This window comes from Barbus barbus (assembly GCF_936440315.1).
Source record: "Barbus barbus genome assembly, chromosome: 45".
NCBI lineage: Eukaryota > Metazoa > Chordata > Actinopteri > Cypriniformes > Cyprinidae > Barbus > Barbus barbus.
Window position 1 is genome coordinate 20,600,115 of NC_136723.1, and position 17,360 is coordinate 20,617,474.

A 17,360-nucleotide genomic window follows, 5' to 3' on the forward strand; every position below is an offset into this window, starting at 1 on the left:
TCAGCATTTCTAGATCGTACTACTTTCTCAAAGCTTTAGCAAATGCATCTGAATTGCTGTTGGTGGCACTTACCTGTCTTTGGGTCAAGAATTTCTGGCGAGAGATGAGAGGGAGGCGTCCCAGGGGAGAAGTGTTCATTGCTGTAGGTAATCAGCGGCGTAAGGGGATGAACATGATGGGGGTGTTGTACCACTGGAACCTTATTGGACTGAAAAACAAAATGAGAACAAGAAAGAGGTGAGGGAGGGGGGGAATGAAATAAGTGCATGTTTAAACAACCAAAAAGCCAACTGCAAAGAAGAAAATAGCCATTAGGCCTCATTACTCGTGAACGGCGCCAGCGAGTTTTAAAGAACAATGGGTCTCGGCAGCAGAGTTTACTTTTCCCCATTTCTCCCAAAGGAAAATAAACACCAGTTGGGCATTTGACCGGCTGCATGGAGGGTGGGAGAAATCACACCTAACCCCCTTAGCAGGCATTTCCCTCGTGTAGCATACTAGCAACAAGAGAAAGATGTTTTCAGCTGCCACTCGCCATAATTGACGCAAGCACAGGCCTGACATGTGAAGGGAAGTGGCAGAGATCTTGTTTACTACACCTGCCACAAGAGGCAGCCAAAGGTGGCACCTCAGTTCTTCTCTTGGAAAAGTGGAAATAGTTTAACAGATCAGGACAACTTTTGAGATTGCTAAGGCAGCACAATTTTGGAAACCAACAGGCAAGCCCACTCTTGGAAAAGCTACCATTCTGCAGAGTTTAGCACCAACTCCAAATAAACGCACCTTAAGAAGCTAATCTGGGTCTCCAGGATTACTTAAAATCTTGCTGGAGCAAAATTGGAACTGAAGTCTGCAGGAAGGCAACCCTCCAGGAGCAGGGTTGGCTACCCCAGAGCTAGGCTAATGTGGCATATTAGCTTCGAGTGTTGCAAGTACATGAATGCAAATACTAAGCATAGCAAGCTCAATTCCATGTTTCACATTCTAAGAGTTCCAGCAAGGGGCACATTACAGTGAGCATTAGCAAATCTCTTCACAGTTTTCTCTTTCAAGACAAACAACATAATGACGTACCAGCAGTCTGAAGAGAATCTTGCTGTAGTTAAAGTGAGGTAAACTCTCGACATGTTTACCTCAATAATAACTCATAATTTTTAGCACATAGTTAACTGAAGTTGGAGGTAGGGCTGTGCAATTAATCGCATGCGGTAAATCTCCATCACCTGTTTTCAAATGGAGCGGCAGTTAATACACAGAGCCGTAGTTCACTGACAAGCTACGCGATATCGCGTTCATAATTGAATGTGATTAATCTGCGATATTGAACGCGATATCGCGTGGCTTGTCAGTGAACTAATTTACTAGCATACGTCCAGAACCCTGACCACATAAATATACCAGTAGGACTATAATAATATCAGAAGCAGCACTGCTGTGATGTGTATACAAGCCAATGCAAGGTGGTGAGCCGTAGATTGAATGGGGTTCTTGTTGGCTCAGGACGTCACAAGGGAGCTAAAGTGGAGAATGCCGTCTTGTTTCCTCCATGCTAACCTTCCCCCCACCTCTATGTAGGCAGTGGGTTTGACCTCTGCTCCAACCAGCACTCTCTGAACATGAACAAGGCTTGCATTGAGACAAGACTGGCTCTCGTTTCCCACAGTCCAAACACATCCAGATCTCTGGGTTGCCTCTCTATTCCTTGCCTTTCTCATTCCATCTATCTGTCTGACTGTCTGTCTCTGCGTTTGTACATAATTTAGCATTGCATTAGCCGAGACAAGTTGAGCCTGACGTTTGGAAACCCTGCAAGGTGCAAAGGATTGTTTTAAAGATCTGTCAGTAGGTTGATTGAGAAAGTAAGGTAGAGGACAACTTGCACTGTTCCTCTAAGATCGTGTTTGCCCACTGCACTATGATATTAGCGGTTGAGGCTTATGGTCTCTCTCTCGCGGGTCAACTGCCAAGAATCCCTGCTGTGTCAACACGCCAGCCGTTTTGCCTTCGACACCAACATCCCCAAGTGTAGACTGCCACCAGACTGGGCCCCTCGCCCCCCTTACAAGCAGACTGGATTGGACCAGCCGACTCCAAACATCCCAAGGATCCATATCAACACTTGATAGTAGAGTCCTCCTGTTTGTTGTTTGAGTGGGCTCTTTACAACTAGAAGAAAGGAAGTGTCCACCAGATTAACACTTAAGTCCTAAATGAAGGACTCGGGGGAAAAACACAGTATGGCCAGGGTTGAAAACATATGCAAGCTGAGTCACTGGGTTTGGTAACATAAGGACAATGGCATAAAACCAACACTTTCTCAAGTCAACCCTTCAGGTTGCAATATGCAGGAATCCACCTTTAGATGGCAGAACTGGGTTCTTCTTCAATTGTGGTCTGTCAACAAGTACCCGGATCTTTTTACCTTTTGTTCAAACAACTCCTGTAGTTCATCAAGGGCAAAGCCTGATAAATCTCCCTAAATCCACTTTTGTAAGTTGGTCTGTAGGAGGAGAAGATGCCTGACCAACACAACAGTGAAAAACAGCTGACAAAATACCTTGCCAAACAGAAAAAGTGAGTCATTGTGTAAACATTGTTCCACCTTTTGTATCATAGTTAAATTACATGGAGTCTAGAGTTCTCAAACACATATTTACCAATTGTGCTAGGTCAGTATTTCATTCCATGGCCATTATTTTATGAGACACTCAGAACCACAGTTAGCCAAACATTGTACTTCTTTGAACAGTTTTCTTTTAGTTCTTTGGAGTGACTCTCCACAAGGAGGTGTTGTAGCCATTTGAAATGCCAAAAGTCACAACTGTACAAAACAAAGTGCGGGGTCAGCGCTCTACACCTGCTGATTAATCTGTTGCTCTTCTCCGCCTGCTAGTAAAGGAACACACCCAAAGACGATTTCTGGTGCCACCACATGGAGCTGTTAAAACTGGAGCACTGCTAAAACAAGCACATTGTGGAGTAAGAAGCAAATGTGGCCTGTTGTTTTTTCTTCTTCTTTTGGCTTCACCTCCTCCATCTCTTTCTTGAGTTACTGAGCAAACAGGCGTTTGAGCAAGAGGGATCAAGACACAATGAACTGCTTTAGCAGTGGAAGAATGAGAGGCTAAATACAGATTCAAATGAAGGATAATAGTGAGGAAAGGACAATCCAAAACTAGCAGTATGAGCCAAACAGTACGATCCCTAACAATGGGGTGTAATTTACAATTATCACCATCTCCGTTTACAGATACATAATTTAATTTTAGCATCTCTATTAAGAATTATTTTCTGGGTTTTTAGCAATCTGCATCTGGTTTCACATAGATTTTCATCCTCACACTTTACCAGACAATGTAAATGAAGGCCACAACAGCATTAATGGAAAAACCCAAATCACATGATTTGGTTTTTGCATGAACAAGCAACACTTTTCCCATCAGCACGAACATCATGCTTTCACTGAGACGCATCAATTGTCAATGCTATTAGCAGGCAATTTAAATGGAATTTCCATTTGTAATCTGATTTTTGAAAACAATGTGAAAACAGCTTGTGGACTCATGACTAAAGCCTAGTAAAGACTTTATTAGTTTATTAGAAATTATTTAAACCATCATTTCTTGACTAGACCTAATGTGCAGGCATGCTTTCGAGACAGACAACAGCTAAGGTACTGGCAAGCCAAGTGCGATTGCTGCATCGGCTGTTGCTAATATAAGTGTTTGCTAAACATGGTGACTTACTGTGAGTTTTAAGAACCAGGTTATGCACTTGTGATATCACTGTGAGATCATTTTGCCTACAATTTGATCTGTCGTGTATTTTTTCTAGCACTAATGCACATAAAAGCTGAAGGACATTCAGTTAAACTACCTAGAAATAAAACTTATTTTCTATCTATGAAGACTGAGTATGGGCTCTCAGAAAGACTACAAAAAATTCTTAATGTAGTACCATGGTATAACCCCATGTGAAAACATCACGATAATTCCATGTTTTTTGGACATTACCATGCTAAGTTCCTTAGAGTACCATGATATATATGAATATGGAATCTAACTGTACCATGGTAGATTTCAAAGTACCATAGTATTGCTACTTGATACACGAACCACGGTACTGTTACAGGACTTTTTTGTAGGATTCTGACTGAAAAAACAAATCTCACAAAGCTTATAAAGGGGTTGACAAGTCTGAAGTTCCCACAATGCCTCACACATCACCTGCTCCTCTGTTCTGGTTTGATGTATTATTCATGTGGCCCGGGTCCAGATGCATTGTATGGAAGGCGATGTGAAGAGGTGGGCTTGGTGCTGCAATATCACCCTTGCACACATTCAGAGGGATGCCAATGGAATGCTAAACAAACCTGGTTCCTGAATAATTGAGCCTTTCGGACCGCTCTGGCTCACCCTATTAGCATGTGTGCCTTCTGGACCCAATCTGTGCAGCCACAGAAATGGTTTCTACAGGTCACTCACACCCTCTCAGCAGCCTGGTGTGATTTCAACAGCCCCTGCCATTCATTAGAAACACAATAAACCCTCTAGCATGTCACCTAAATTATTTACTGACTCTAATTAATCCTCCGATCACAAGAGATTCCCCCAGATCTGCATTCCAGAAATTAATCCCCAATGCCAACATCTAATGAGGAAGCGAAGTCTGTTTTTCTGACGGGTGAACAGTAGCATTCAGTGTTTCTACGTTCTGTAAGGACAAAACAATACTGTTACACAATACTGAGTGTTAAAACAAAGTCAGCATCAACAGGCTTCAATGATCAACTCATCTCTGTATAATTGGATTGAAATCCCCCCGCTGCATATTTGCAGTCTGTCTGGAGTCCCCAAGCATGATAATAGGTGCTTTATGAAACACATGCTAAGGAAATAAAGACAAAACACCAGACTCAACAGGCCCAGTGTACCAGTATTATTATAAGGTCATCATAATCTTTGGCCTGAGAACTTTCAATTGGATTCTCGTTTAGACAGAACTGACCCAAAGGTCTGTTTGGGAAACTCTTGTGCAAACGCTCTTAATCTTTCAGCTTGGACCACAGTCAGTGATCACTTTGTCACCGTGGCAGAACCTCAGTCGTTCTGAGCTGACAATCTCCATGTTTGGAAGGTGAAAAAAAAAAAAAAAAACGTGTCTCCGGAATGGATTAGCTGCCATTTGGAGCGAGCATTCCTGAGGTTCTCCGCCGTGGTGTCTGGAAAGGGTGAAGCAGGTCAAAAGTTGGGTCGCATGAGTGGCCGGAGGGGGTGTATGGCATGAAAATAAGTCTGCTGCTTGTTCACACTTAGAACGACAAGCTTAATCCCTCTGCCTAAACCAGGTTTCGGCTAAAAGCTAGTCATGCTTGTGTGGGAAAAAATGTTTCCGGTTGTTCATTGCGAAAGAAGTTACGCAGGCCACTGATGTACCTTTGCTCCTAAGGCAAGTTAAACAAGCCTATTCAGTTAAATACCAATATATTACAATATTTTAATTGTAGGTTTAATGGTTTCCGATCAAAATGTTACCTTTCAAATCATTTGCTTTCTAAAGATGCATATCATGCAAAAGCACAACACAAGGTTAGTCTATACCCAACTTATCATAAGACCTTCTTGATTGCATTGTAAACTATACAGAATATGAATTTGCTGATGGACTTACTAAGTGCCCTGGCGTTGGTGATCTGGAGTCTTTAAGGGCTGCCGCCCCGGGAACGTCAAGAAGCGGCCATTTCATTTGTAGATACTGCAGGAGACAAAAGAGAACGTCAAACAATCATCAACACAAACACCAGGTTTTCTACATGTCACTGCATAACCAAAAATACTTCTATTATACTTAAAAGTGCTTCATATGGATACAGTGAATGTGATGTAGTAGAATGTCTGTCTTGACTAAACAAATGGCACCAAAACCAGATTTTTCCACCTTTAACAGACAGGTCAAAAGTCAAGTTTTCCATTTAAAGAAATGCTCAAAAGGTAAATAAATGTTTGCCACAGGAAATAATTCAGACTCATGTTAAGCACTTGGAAGAAAATTTTATGAAGCTACAGTTGTTGACCCAAGTTTTTCTGTAGACCTGTATTTAACCTGGAATATTAATTTAAAATGGAATGGAAGAAATCAATTAAATGGACCTCTGAGTCATCCACAGATTCCAGAAATCCAGCTGTTCTTTGTCTTAATTCATTTGAAAGCTGTGGAGATGAACTCCGAGCGCTGTTTAGCACTTGGGAGCATTAGCTGGAACAGTTTGGGGGGCTGAGACAGGAGCAGTCAGGCCCAAGGGAGGGGGCAAAACGTGAAAGTTAAATATGCAGGTCCCAGCATAGTAAATGCCCAGATGGACGGATAATATGTGTGTATGTTAGTATGAGGAACAGCTGGGAGGAAGTCCCATAACGCGCTGAGAGAATAGGAAGGGGCCTTACAGAATGCATGGAGCAGAAACAGAGATCTGCCTTTCTCTAATTTTGCCCCTTTATAAATCAATGGAGAACGCAGAAGCGACGCTGTTAGGGTGAGAGTGGTATGCAATGAGAGAAGAAGCATGGAGGAGACACACAGTGATGAATGACTGGACTTCCTATACAGGGGGAGACGTTTATTGTGAAAGCCCTCGTAGCTCAGTGCGCGCGTGTCAAAGCTTGATGCCTTTCAGCTTTTCTGGGGCCCCTCGCATCCAGCGCTTATGATTTTCAGGAGCAATTTATAAAATCTAGTTTTTTTTATCCTTTCACGGAGTTTCCCCGCCTGGCTCGGTTATCTGGTTTGTGTAGAAGTCAAAGCGTATCAGATGTTCCTGTGGAGTCATCATTCCTGTATCTAAGCTCTTGAGTCTAGGGGCTGAAAGCATCTGAACATATATACCTCAAGAACTCTTTTCACAAACCAAATTTATAGTTAAGGGACAACATAAATGTAGACAAATCCTTATACATCAATGTCCAAGCATATATACTACGGGTGGGCTATATGATCAAAATCTTATAATCACGGTAACAGAATATCAAAATAAGGGTATTTTTGCCTGAAATGCAATGAATAAAATAGTTTTTTATATTCAAAAAAACACGCCTAAATGCCAATTTTTGAATAATCCAGTAAATTAAATACTTACATAATTGCATTTTGTATATTTAAATGTAATGGATGCAAATCAAAAACTGATTATTCATTACAAAAATACATTTGGCAACAACTGCATCACAGTCATGTAAAATAGTCAATGATAGGCACACATAGTCAACACTAACTAGCAATACCAAAATGGTATAAACCCTTGTATAGGCATATGTTGTACATTGTCCAACCCTGCAATACTAAAACAACAAAATCTCATCTTGCGTAACCCAAACATGTTCTAACATCAAACTTCATGGCACATTTGGGGTTAATAAGGCTTTGTTTCTCCCTTTAAACTTCGTTCATCACCAGCGGAATTGTTGTGAGGAAGTTTGGATAAGACTGTGGGCTAAAAATGGAAAATACATTATGGTCCGGTGGACGGGGTTGCTGGGTTTGGTGGTGCGGAAAACAAAAGTAGTTTATGAACAGGGACTGGTACAGTTTCCTTACAGCTGGCAGGATGAGCCGAGGCCTTGTGCCCTGTTTATTAAAGATGTTGGGTTCACTTTCACCTTCCGTTGTCTGTAGTAGAGTTGATAAACGACAGTCGCAATTTAAACATCTAATTTGGCCAGACAGCCAAAATTAATGTGCTTAAAGGGACAGTTCACCAAAACCTGTATGAATTTCTTTCTTCTGTGGAACAAAGTTATTTTGACGAATGTTGAGGTCCAAGCAACATCTCAAAATATCTTCTTTTGTGCTCCACTGAAGAAAGCCAGTCATGCAGGTTTGATATGAGGGCGAGTAAAGAATGACAATTTGAATATTCAGGTGAATATCCCTTTAAGTCTGTGGTTGGCTTTCAGAGGGCACCTGTGAATGGTTTTTGAGAGGAACCACTCTGAGGAACGTCTAGTTCTTGTCGGAAGGCCTTACCCTGTTTCTGGTATTTGCAGCTGTAGTTAAAGTGGACGGATGACTGAAAAATGGAAATCTACATTCCTAATCATAAGCGCCATCACCTGACTGAAAACTTAACATATTATCTTGAAATACAATCTCAACCTTCCCACACAAACTCACAGACTACCGGGCTGCAGGGACCTGTGCCCTGCTTTTCTGGAGACACAAAGGGAGATCGGCCAAAGTAAACAGTCTTGAGGTCTGGGGATTAGTATTTGAAAGCCATAACTCAAGGAGCAGATGCTTAGCAATATGTAACATTGACTTCATGTTGAGAAGAGAAAAGAAATGGTGCGAAGACACGAAACTCTCAAAAATGCATGTCAAATTTCAGCGACTACCTGCTATAGTAAATCAAAGCTTCACCAAGAAAATCAACAAAAATACATACAAACACATATTACATAAGAAAACCTAATCACAACCACAAAAAGGCAATGTTTTTTCTGCAAACTGAAAATATGTGATCAACCAACCAGGGTTTTACAGACTGATAGCAACATTTAGAGAACAAGACGGCCAACATAATATAACTAAATTTAGAGTAAATTAGATTTTTTTTAATTGTATTGCATTTTTAAATTGTATGCATATTCAAATTTACTTAGTACTGACATTCACAGAAACAAAAAATGCAAGCAAAAACCATTTATTCTTAATATTCACACAATCTTAAAATGGCCAAATATCAATAATAAAATTAAAAAAATTAAATAATATAAAAAAAAAAAATTATTCTTGATACCAATAAACCTAAAATGGCCAAATATCAGAAGATTAATCTATCTGGCTGATATTAAAATAAAATATGGTGCATATTAAACATTCAAAACATAGCCTACTGAATTATGAAAACAAATATTGAATTGGTGAGTTTGTAGCTGTCTACCTGATGTCAAGAGGTCACAGAGAAAGATTGAAACGCTGCTTAAATGCTTTCTGCGCAGCTGAGCGAAGACGATGGGATCTTTAACAGGATTATGACAATTTAAAACTTTACAAATATCAATCCTGACAGTCATATACTAGACGAAATGAAGCCCTCTGTCAAAACAAACCGAAGAAGACACCTCTTTAAGGAGATATCTGGAAGCATCAACATGTGTTGCTGCAACCGCAGTTTCGTTCAGGATAGCGGAGATTTTAAACGCTGCACCTCAAACCGCAAGCGCTTCCACAAAATAGAACAACGTTCTTGGAAAAAGGGAAAGAAAAAACAAATCCGGAGTGGGGCGGAGCCAAGTAGGTCATGTCAATCATTCAAAGCATGGCCTACATTTCTCCCCGATATTTCCACACACACCCTCCACTAGAATGGAGCAGAAAGCTGGTGGCACACAAAAGAACCCATTACATCTCAGCATCAGAACAGTTAAGCCAGACAAAAGACTCTGGATTACGTGCATGTATGCCTATAGGGCAGTGTCCTGATGCGGCCAGAGGGGTCTGACATCACCTGACTCATTTATTTATGCAAGCGACACCTCTCGCTGCTCTTTTCACTGCCGCCAGAGGGAAAGACAATAGAGGCGGTAGATTCTAGCCCTCCCTCACCGCAGGTTGGCATTCAGGCCTATTGTTTGTTTAAGAGCTGCGAGAGTTTCCGATAATTAAGTAAACAATTCTTAGGCAAACCTCACCCCTATCTGTGCTAATTAGAAATTAATTTGCGGGGAAAGGACAGGAATTCTCAACTGCCTCCAAATATGAATGAGAGAGCTAGATGGGACAACAAAAGATTTGAACAACAAAAGCAAAATATGAAGTAATTATGAAGTCTGATTTAAGAAATTAAACTCAGAAGAGGAGGAGAAGCTCATTAAAGCGGACTTATCTTATTATAGGAACAATAAGCAGATGGACTGCAGAAATTTAACCAACAAATCACCTATTCATCCACCGATCACATTGGGAAGTAATTCAACAAGTTTCTGGGAACTTTTAGGTACAATGGATCAGCAGACTCTAATTTTGTTTCAGGAATTGGATCCAAACCTTATAAACAGCCACGGCATTATAGAAACTAGAAATTATGAAAACAAATATTGAATTATAAAAAAAATTGGTGTCATCAACTTTATTTAATATTTAAGATCTCTTATTATTATTTAACAATACAACAAACCCTTACATTATCAAAAATCAGCCTGAGTAAACTGAATAATATATTCTGATAATGATAATAATTATTATTATCTTGGCTTAATTATATTGTGCATCTTTAATAATAATGATATTTTATTTAAAGAATGTAAATTCTAGATTGACTTAAAGATTAATAAACATTAATAAAAACATTATAAACACAAATATTAGTTACAATAATGATCATACAGTTAATAGTTTTTAATTAAATATCAACTCTTAAATATTGTAGAATTTAAACAGTATCCTATTTTTCTATTCCAATTATAATCCGTTAAATTATCTGTTATTGGTATTGAAAATTTAGGCCGAAATTCAGTGCATGGATCGCTTATAAAGCCAATCCAAGCGCAAATCATCCTAATGCAATGAAGCACTTATTTGTGGTTTGTTCCTGTAGTTCAGTGGCGCTGGCTGACCTGCCTACATTAGCTGCGTTAAAGTGCCTCTTTTCATCAAGCCAGTGGCTTCCACACAGAACCGGGCTTCAGCCTTAACAGGAAAGACTCATGACTGACAGTTGCTCTCCGAGTTCCCATGGATACTATTGTGACCTCACTGATAACACTACTCCCTCCATTCACAGCCTACTTAAAGAACTGGTTCAGAGGTCAGCCATCCGGAGACCAGGGGTTTCCATGGCAATGTGGCTCATTTAGGGACAGCAACAGAGACCAAGTTTGCATTCACCAACCGTCCGGTTGCAGAAGAAGAAAAAAAGGGACTACCTTTGGGAGACACCTTCAGTTTCTGATCACAAAAACACTTTGGACGGACGAGCTAAAATAAAATTTGTTCATGAAATTTACTTCAAATACACAATGCATTTATTTCTTTTTAATAATTTCAAGAGAAAAGCACAAACCTTGACAACGCGAGGAATAAGAGTGTTATTGTGGCACAGAACAAAACAGTAGGTCAAATAAAACCCAACACATAATTACGACCACGAGAAAGTAATAAGCTGTCTGTTGGGAGCTCTGTTTTTCTGCAAAGGCGAAATGCAGCCACCCTCCTTAAAGTCAATTACAAGTCAGTTATGCGGTTTCCAGTATTTCGGGATCTGGTTACAATACTGCAGCCCAAACTATACCCAGGTTTACGATGAACAGCCTGGGCTTGTTAACCCACAAGCAGCCAAGAGGGATAAAGCCACTTTATAACCCAAAAGTGCTAGCTATAGTAATCTACAACTTTGTAGGCATCCAACTTATGATGATAACTATATTTTGCAATAATAATAATAATAATAGAAATAAAATGACCAACTATAATGCAGGCTGAAAGTATTTGAATGTGATGTGATATGTAGCATATGCATCTAAAATGAGATCTCCAAATGTGGTGCATTGGTCCTAAAGACAGTTGAAGATAAAGTAAAATGAAGAAACCTTCATCCTTTTCTCAAATGCTAAGTGCATAATGAAGACAAAGAGCTTATTGTGTTCTCTTGGTAGACTACCCCCCACCCCCCAGCACACACACACACACACACACACAAACTTCACCCCTTTCCCAATATACCCCTCCTGCTAAAACACAAGTCTAACCAGCGTCAAAAGCACAAAAAAATCATGTCACCCGATTGCAACAGAACTGGAAATCTTTAAACAGCAGCCACTGCAGTTTTGTTCGTTTAAAGCAGATTTGTTGACAAGCTTTCCTCCATATGGAGAACTTGAGGCACAACAAATAAACAGGGTTATTTTCTATAACCTGTTGGCTGTTAAGTATAAAACTTGAATCTACCACAGAGAGGCCTGGGGGAGCGAAATTCACATAAAAAAAAAACAAACAAAAAAAACAAATCACTGCAATTAAATGCAGGAGAGGAAATAATGCAAATTTTTGCAAAATTGCACTAAATGGCTAAAGTGTTATCTTTAACAACTGCTATTGTGCAATAACAGTCCAGGGGGGCGATATGGAGGCATGACACACCGTACCTGCGACGTACGGCCCTGACTCACAACTGTGACCGCCCTGCCTAATTTCAAAATCTTTCTGTCTTGTCAAACCAGTTCCCTCCTGCAAACAATTAGTGCCGGACCACGTACCGCCGGAGCGTGTGTGTGTCTGGAAGCGCAGGAGGTGAAGGAGTGAAAGATGGAGAGGGAAAGAAGGGGGGAGAGAAAGAGTGAGGAGAATGGAAGGGGGCTTGGAGTGCAATTATAGTGGGAATTTATGGCCTGAGAAACAATTTATAAATCACTGCATGGGCTAACAGAATCCAGATTTCACTGCTTGCAGCTGTAACCAGTTCTAAAGTACACACAGCGTGTTTGTGTGGTTTTTCACAAGGTTGGGTCTAGGAGCCGGGCGGCTAGGGGAATGCACCATCGACATTGGCCGTGACAAACTGTGGGAGTGTTTCAGAGAGAGCAAGATGTGATGCTAGGAATTGTTTACAATCGCAAGAGTACAGTATAAAACCTAAACAACTCACTAACTGGCGCATGGGTTGTCATATTGTCAATATTGTCATATTGCATACATGCGCGTCATATTGCAGTGTTACCAAGAGGAAGAAGAGTTGTGGCTGACGACAATGCAAACTTTGACATTTTACATCAACCAAAACTCATTCTCTATATTGAGTTTCTTATAAACCCGATCTTGTTAACTATTGCAAATGCCACGTCACTAATTTCCACTAACTGAGGAGTGCAACGTCAACAAAGGTAAAGGACATAATTATTAGAAAGGTGACCACTTTCAACAAGTCTATAAGAAACCCAAAACGACCCAAGTTTTGGTTGTGTGCAGCATCAATAAAATTAGGGGACATTATTGTTGAAAAAGTTAAAGTTTGAAACATTTCCTACAGTCCGTCCATAAAACTTTCAAACATTTATATGCCATAATTTGTGACACTGTAGTCAACAAAAATGCATTCTTCATTTTGGGTTACTTATAATCTTGTAAAAAGTAATAACCTTTCCAACAGTTACTTCTTTTCCAACAGTTTTAACAGTTAGAGGGTGTAACCATTGGAAAAGATAACCAGAGTTCTAAAAGTACCAAAGTTCTAACAGTTAGAGGACGTTAAAGTTACCAAAGTTCTAACAGTTAGAAGATGCAACTGTTGGAAAAGTTACCAGAGGTCTAAGTTACAACTTTATCAACATTTTTCACAACCCCAACTGGAAGCACCTGGTAACCATTCCAACTGCTGTGTCACCAATGTCAACGAGGTTATAAGAAACCCAGAGTGGAGTACGAGTTTTGTTTGTCTACAACACCAGCAAAGGTAGAGGATGTAACGGTCAGAAAGGTAACCACTTATGACAAGTTTTTAAGAAATTAACGATTAGAAATGTTACATACTGGGAAAATCTGTTAAACAAAGGTTATATCCCCTAACTTGTCAACCAAAAATGTTGTCAACCAAAACTTGTAACTGTTGAAATGGAAATCACTTTTTTTTGAAGAGTTTATAAGAAAGCTAAAACAGAGAACGAGTTTTGGTCGACAAGTTTATAAGTAAAACGAAAGTAAAAAGTCCAGAGAAGGAAAAAAAGTGCACTCCTGTTCAGTCGATTACAATGAGGTACTCATCTGGAGAAATGAGGAAGGCTCAGGGGGTTTTCACAAGCCCTCAACTACACCTCTGGGTCCAAACTGCAGCTGTGCGCGGGGAGGGGCGGCCCATGCCCTAACCGACAAGGCCCAGCTGGATAAGACATACACTCTCACATACAAACAAAAAAGCATGCACACACACAAAAGCTTGTGGTCCAGTGTGAACATGTCATGTGACAATGGAACCGCTCTCAAACTTGTGGTCAGAGTGAGAGCTGTAGAAGCGCCGTGTCTGTGACGGACCCCCCAACAGCACACAATACGCATTCTCCTCCAATCACACGGCTGCTCTTTTGTGCCAGTGGTTATGTCACTTCCACTCCACCAATCTGAATGAGCCAAACTGCAGTGGACCAATGAATGTCTGGAGCCAAAAGAACTGGAGCAAGGTTTTGTTTTGTTCTTCTTTTCTAATTAATCATCACGCCACGCACCATCGTTTTTGAGAGGAAGTGAGCGGCAGGGTGTGCGCAAGACAGTTTTATTTTTACGCTACATGTTGTCTGACAGCTTTGAGTGAATCCTAATGGAGAGTTTAGAAGGGAAAGGGAGGGGAAAAGCTGCCAGGCCCGGAGCGCATCGACGACCCCCCTACTGGAATCTGGGAACTCTGGTGCCCACTCAACTGTGAATCACGTCAACAGGCTGTGAACCTTGACCTCTCACCCCTAACTGAAACAATGTGAAGATGTATCTCACTGTCAAACGCATGGAAAAACTACCCATCTCCATTTAGGATCCAGGGAAACAACTTCCCACAAAATTTCAGCAGCCATAGTGTTTGAATAAGACTCCCAGACTGACATCAAATCCAGCATTTTGACAACCATAAGCCTGGCCAATTGAACGCCAATTATGGCGTTAAACTTCTCGAAGATTTGTCAGCCGTCCACTTTGTTTATGTGACATTTCTTGAATGCGTACGTTTGGAATGGCTGATGTCTTAGGGATTACGACTACGCCGTTGCAAAGTGAAGTGTTTTGTGGATCTACCGTGTAGCTCTCAGTCGCCACCCTCTAGGCTTTTGTTTAGCCTTTCAGAGCCATACTGAACGACTGAAAGGCCCCTATTCATAAAAGCTCCCATACACTCCCTGCCGCCTCGGCCAAGAGTCACTATAGAACATCCCTCATTTCACACGAGAATCGGGGCCGCCTGCCCACCCCCAAGCCCCTGCCCACAAAGAGCTTCTCCACCGATGACTCCTTAAGATTGGGAAAGGCGCTCAATATGGGCGAAGCTTACGGCTGACACCATCACAATAATACATACACTCACGGCTAATGCCAGCAACGCCCTTCAGTGTTTGGAAGTCAAGTCGATACTAGTAAATCTAAAAAAAAAAATTCAACACTTTAGTGTCAATCCATCCACCAGCAAGCACGGTCAAGTACTAATAATGGCATTCCACTAGAGGTGTGCGATATGACGATTTTTGATCGTGGACGATACAAATGTCTCCACAATCTGCTTTTGAAGACGTATCGTAGTATCGTGCTGCAGTGCACATTATGTCAAATACAGTTCTGGTCTCCGTCTCTATATACTGTACAACAGGACATACAGCAGTAGAGTTACTCTGACAGGACACTGCACTTATTCGCGATCGCAAAAGTACATTATTTGCACATAAGCCTTGCTGGTTAAATGTTTCATTCACACGCTGGTCTGACATGCGCTTTTTCTGAGCGCATTCACCTGAAGCACGTGCACTAAAAAGCCTGTCTAACAGCGCAACTAACTTATCTTTTGCGCTAATAATGTCAAAACACACAAGGTTTATATACAGTCTTAGTTGGTTATCTCTAAGATGGAAGTAAATAGTTAAGAGAGAAACGAATTCGTGCCTGTATATTAGATGCGTGCTGGTCTTAAAGGGACAGGACACTAAACATGCTGTCGACTGTCATTAAAGGGATAGTTCACCCTAAAATTTTATTTCTGTCATTATTTACTCACTCACATGTTGTCCCAAACCTCTATTAATTTCTTGTGCTGAACCCAAAATAAGATATTTTGAAGAATGAGGGTAACCAAACAGTTGCTGGTCCACACTGAATTTGATAGTAGGAAAGAAAAATCCTATGGAAGTCACTGTGGACCAGCAACTGTTTGGTTTTCCACCTTCTTCAAACTAGCATTTATGTTCAGCAGAAGAAAGAAACTCATTCAGGTTTAAAACAACTTTTGAGTAAATGATGGTATAAAAGTCAAACATTATGACAGAATTGACAGACAGATGACAGAAAATTTATTTTGGGGGGAACTATTCCTTTAACGTTAACAAAACAACAAAACGCAAAGAGAAAAATCACTCACTATTCTTGACTGAAAAACTTTAATACAGTTGCTTTAAGTGAAGTGAAGTGACATACTGCCAAGTATGGTGACCCATACTCGGAATTCGTGCTCTGCATTTAACCCATCCAACGTGCACACACACAGCTGTGAACACACACACACCGTGAACACACACCCGGAGCAGTGGGCAGCCATTTATGCTGCGGCGCCCGGGGAGCAGTTGTGGGTTCAGTGCCTTGCTCAAGGGCACCTCAGTCGTGGTATTGAGGGTGGAGAGAGCGCTGGACATTCACTCACCCCACCTACAATCCCTGCCGGCCCGAGACTTGAACCCGCAACCTTTGGATTATGAGTCCGACTCTCTAACCATTAGGCCACGACTTCCCTAATCAGTCTATGTAGTGTAGTATTTTTATATTTGTTCAATTTCATTGAATGCTCTGCTAAATACACCTATTGTACCTGAAAATAAAGCACTGTTTGTTTTATTTGTATATTATGTGTATTTGTAATGTGTATCTTTGTTCTTATTTTTTAATAAGAAAGATAAAATAATGACAGATTTTTTTTTATCTTCGCCCACTTTGGCCTAAATATCTGCCGTATCTTTTTTTGTTGTTTTTTGTTACCTTGGAAGGCTTTGTCTTTCTAGTTTGGCTGTAATGCTCAGACAACTTGTAAAACCAAAATGACAAAGAATTGTGCTAAAATCGTGAATCGTGATATTTCTAAAAAAAATCGTGATGTGATATTTTTTCCATATCGCCAACCCCTACATTCCACTCATATTAAAATGCTCATAATTATTTTTATATTACGGGTTATAAACAATACATGGCTGAAAATAAAATCCTTTTCAATTTTGTTAAAAAAAATTTAAAAAAAGTACTGGCTTTACGCTGTATCAGCAACAAGATTACAATTTACAAAATTATACAAGACATTTCAACTTAATACAAAACAAAACATTTTAAAATGTGTTCAGGTGATACTAAATAAATTAAATAAACACTAAAATCAATATTTAAATGCTACAAGTGATTTTAGGAATTTGAATATGAATATGGAATGAAAATGGATATTTATTTTGAGATTTGTTAAAGATTAAATTTAACACTGTTATTAGTATTTCTTTAAATTAACTTTAAGTGAGCATTAGATGATGTTAGTCGAAAAGTAAAAAGACACATGAGCATGCACTATTAAATATACAATATCGGCAAATATTTATAAAAATGATAAATTATATAATGATAACCAATATGACACCAACATATATTGTGC

General features: G+C 40.1%; 1 protein-coding gene across 1 annotated transcript in view; it reads right to left on the bottom strand.

Annotated features, from left to right (window-relative positions):
- Positions 1-17,360, bottom strand: part of LOC306863961 (transcription factor 7-like 1-A) — a 30,415-nt gene that overhangs the window by 6,747 nt on the left and 6,308 nt on the right. Inside the window, exons 4-5 of the mRNA XM_079407589.1 lie at positions 5,672-5,755; positions 74-209 (exon numbers count right to left, since the gene is read on the bottom strand). Of these exons, the coding sequence (XP_079263715.1) occupies positions 74-209; positions 5,672-5,755 (220 nt within the window). The remainder of the gene's footprint in view (positions 1-73; positions 210-5,671; positions 5,756-17,360) is intronic.